Genomic DNA, 2694 nt, shown 5'->3' with positions numbered 1-2694 from the left:
TTACTTCCTGTGGGCGAAAATATCCCAAGATATATCGTCATGTTTAAAATTATCAAAGCGATTTGAACCATTCAAAGCCTTAGTTACAAATCTTTATAAACCGATTTTTAAACATGACTTCTCTTTAAAATGTAAATACAATTATTGTATACTCAATTTACTATAGCATGTATTGTATAAATGCCTAAGCGGATGAGGAAAAGGCTATTAAAGGGGGCAATTGAGCAGAGACGCTCATACAATCGACTTCTAAACACGCGACCTGCTCTTACTTACACTATACTTCAACAATAAACGTTTCACCGGGTGTTTATCTACTTAAACAAACAATGTTACGTTTACCTACCGTTTCTATTCTACTATAGTCTTTAAAAATTATTGTTTTTTTATAATTTTTTGTCGAATCATTTTTATACTACCAATTAACAACGTATTCTTTACATTTATTGACGTCAATTGTTTGATAAGTTTCAGATAAGTTTCATTTCGTTTTATTTCAACGCGAAAATACTTTTTGATTATCTTTTCACTGTTCATTGTGTTAGATATTTACAATAACTTTCGTTGATCTTTAGAACTATAAAAATATTAAAGCAATAAAAGTTAGATAAAGATTTTTTTGATTTTTTCATTAACAATTAATGATAAAATTTAATCTTTTATGAAAATAATAAAATTTATTTATCCTTAATACCTGTTAGTTATGCAACATTACTTGCATCTTTTAAGTTTTATACAAAATTATTATGCAACCCAAATTACAAAACAAATTGTCAAACATCAATGAGATTTTTATAGGTTAGTTTTCCTAACCTCACTTAACCTAACAAAAATTCTTTAAAAAAATGTCATTATTAACAAAAAGTAAGTTAAATTAAATAATTTAACCTTAATTACACCTTAATTATCTATTATATTCTTATAAAGGCGCATTCGAGATCATTTTTCCCAGTATTTTCTCAAAAACAATCACACCGTCAATTTTTGTCACTCAAACTAGGAATTATGCAGCTAGAAAGGGTTACAGGGAGCAAAAGGCTAAGTCAAAAGTAAAAGTTGAGGTGACAAAATCAAAGTTTCAAGTTAAAAAGAAGGAAAAGTAAGTTATCCTTAAAAATGTTAAATAAATTGATATAAAATTTTTTTTGTTATAAATAAGTTTACCACAAAAAGGTTCAACACGCAAATTTGACGATTCATGGAAAAAGTTAGCCTCAGATAATGTTTACCCTCAAAAATATTATCAATGGCCTGTTTATAATTTCGAAGATGCAATTAAAGCCCATCGTGAAACTCATCACCCCCAATTATACAACCAACCAAATGCTTATGTTCATGTTACTGTTGATTTGAATATGGCTGGGGAGAAAAAGAATAAATTCTTAGAGAATTTTACAAGGGTGGCATTTGCCCCTCATAAATTTGAACATGGGGAAGAAAGAACAATTATTGCTTTCACCAAGTTACCAGAAACAGTTCCCCAATTAAAAGAAGCCGGTGCTTTACATGCTGGTGGTGTTGAGTTAATTAAACAAATTCAAAATGGTGCAATTAACATACAAGATTTTCAATACGTCATCGCCCATCCAAATATTTTACCAGAACTAACTGTTTTGAGGGGGTTAATGAAGAAAAAATTCCCTCAAACTAGAAGTGGAAATTTAGAGGTTGATTTAGTAAACACCACTTTAAAATTTTATCATGGGATTAATTACACTGGAGTTAAAGATGAGTACGAGAAGGATTTTGGTACAATTGATACAAGAATTGGAACGGTAAAAAATTATTGATATCTTTTTAGTTGATTTATTAAAATAATATGGTTGTAGCTGAACATGGAACCTTCTGAATTAGAAGAGAATTTTTCTTATTTTATTAATGATGTGTATCAACAAAGGCCTAAAAGAGCTGGTGGGTTTATAATGAGAACTGTTTTATGGAGTCCTCCATCTGGGGAAAAATTTAAAATCGATTATAATCTTTATCTTAAATCAACTGAGGAGACCAATAAAAGTAATGATGAGGTTGATGTGAATGAAGGTGAAGAGGTTGTTGAGGAGAAAGAACGTGTTGTTGCTGGTTAAAATAGTTTTTAAGAAAATTAAATAGAGAAATAAATAAAAATGTCAAATTTTTTTAATTTTGTTTATTAAGTGTCAAAGCACATATTCATCTTTGATTCATCTTATAATAAATGGGCATACTAGGACTTCTTCTTTAGCCCTTGAGTACATGATTAAGCGACTTATTAAGTATCTAGTAGTAGAATTTCTGACAAACTTTGCAAACAGTCAAAATAAGACTTCTCAGTATAGATAGGCTCAAACTGTTGAAAATTGTATGGTGCGATTATACAGGATGTTTCTGTAAGTCGTGGCATAAATTTAACCACAAATACTAGAGTCAAAATGATGATTCATGTAAAAATTTTTGAAGAAAATATTCTAAAGTTTGATTTTTATTTTATATAGAATTTAAGTCTAACTAATTTTGGTCCTTGGCCATCTTCAGACACTCTACAAATAGATTAACATCTCTCATCTTATCCATTTTACAAACGAATTTCGTAATATTTCTTTTTCTTTTGTTAAAAAAGATCACATATCAAAGTCGAAATCAGATTATTAGTTACTAATTTACAAAATTAAAGTTTAAAAAGTTGTAAAATGAAATTAAGGACAAAGTTATATGATA

General features: G+C 28.7%; 1 protein-coding gene across 1 annotated transcript; it reads left to right on the top strand.

Annotated features, from left to right (window-relative positions):
* The first annotated feature begins 775 nt into the window (after positions 1 to 775).
* Positions 776 to 2135, top strand: LOC111417867 (mitochondrial ribosomal protein L1). Its single transcript, XM_023050261.2, has 4 exons — positions 776 to 864; positions 928 to 1099; positions 1160 to 1775; positions 1830 to 2135. The coding sequence occupies exons 1-4, from the start codon at positions 846 to 848 to the stop codon at positions 2082 to 2084; spliced, it is 1062 nt and encodes a 353-aa protein (XP_022906029.2). The 5' UTR covers positions 776 to 845; the 3' UTR covers positions 2085 to 2135.
* Positions 2136 to 2694: the final 559 nt, after the last annotated feature.

The sequence above is a fragment of the Onthophagus taurus genome, chromosome 3 (assembly GCF_036711975.1).
Source record: "Onthophagus taurus isolate NC chromosome 3, IU_Otau_3.0, whole genome shotgun sequence".
Taxonomy (NCBI): Eukaryota; Metazoa; Arthropoda; class Insecta; order Coleoptera; family Scarabaeidae; genus Onthophagus; species Onthophagus taurus.
The sequence above is the reverse complement of the archived record's forward strand: the minus strand, read 5'-3'. Positions and strand labels throughout refer to the sequence as shown.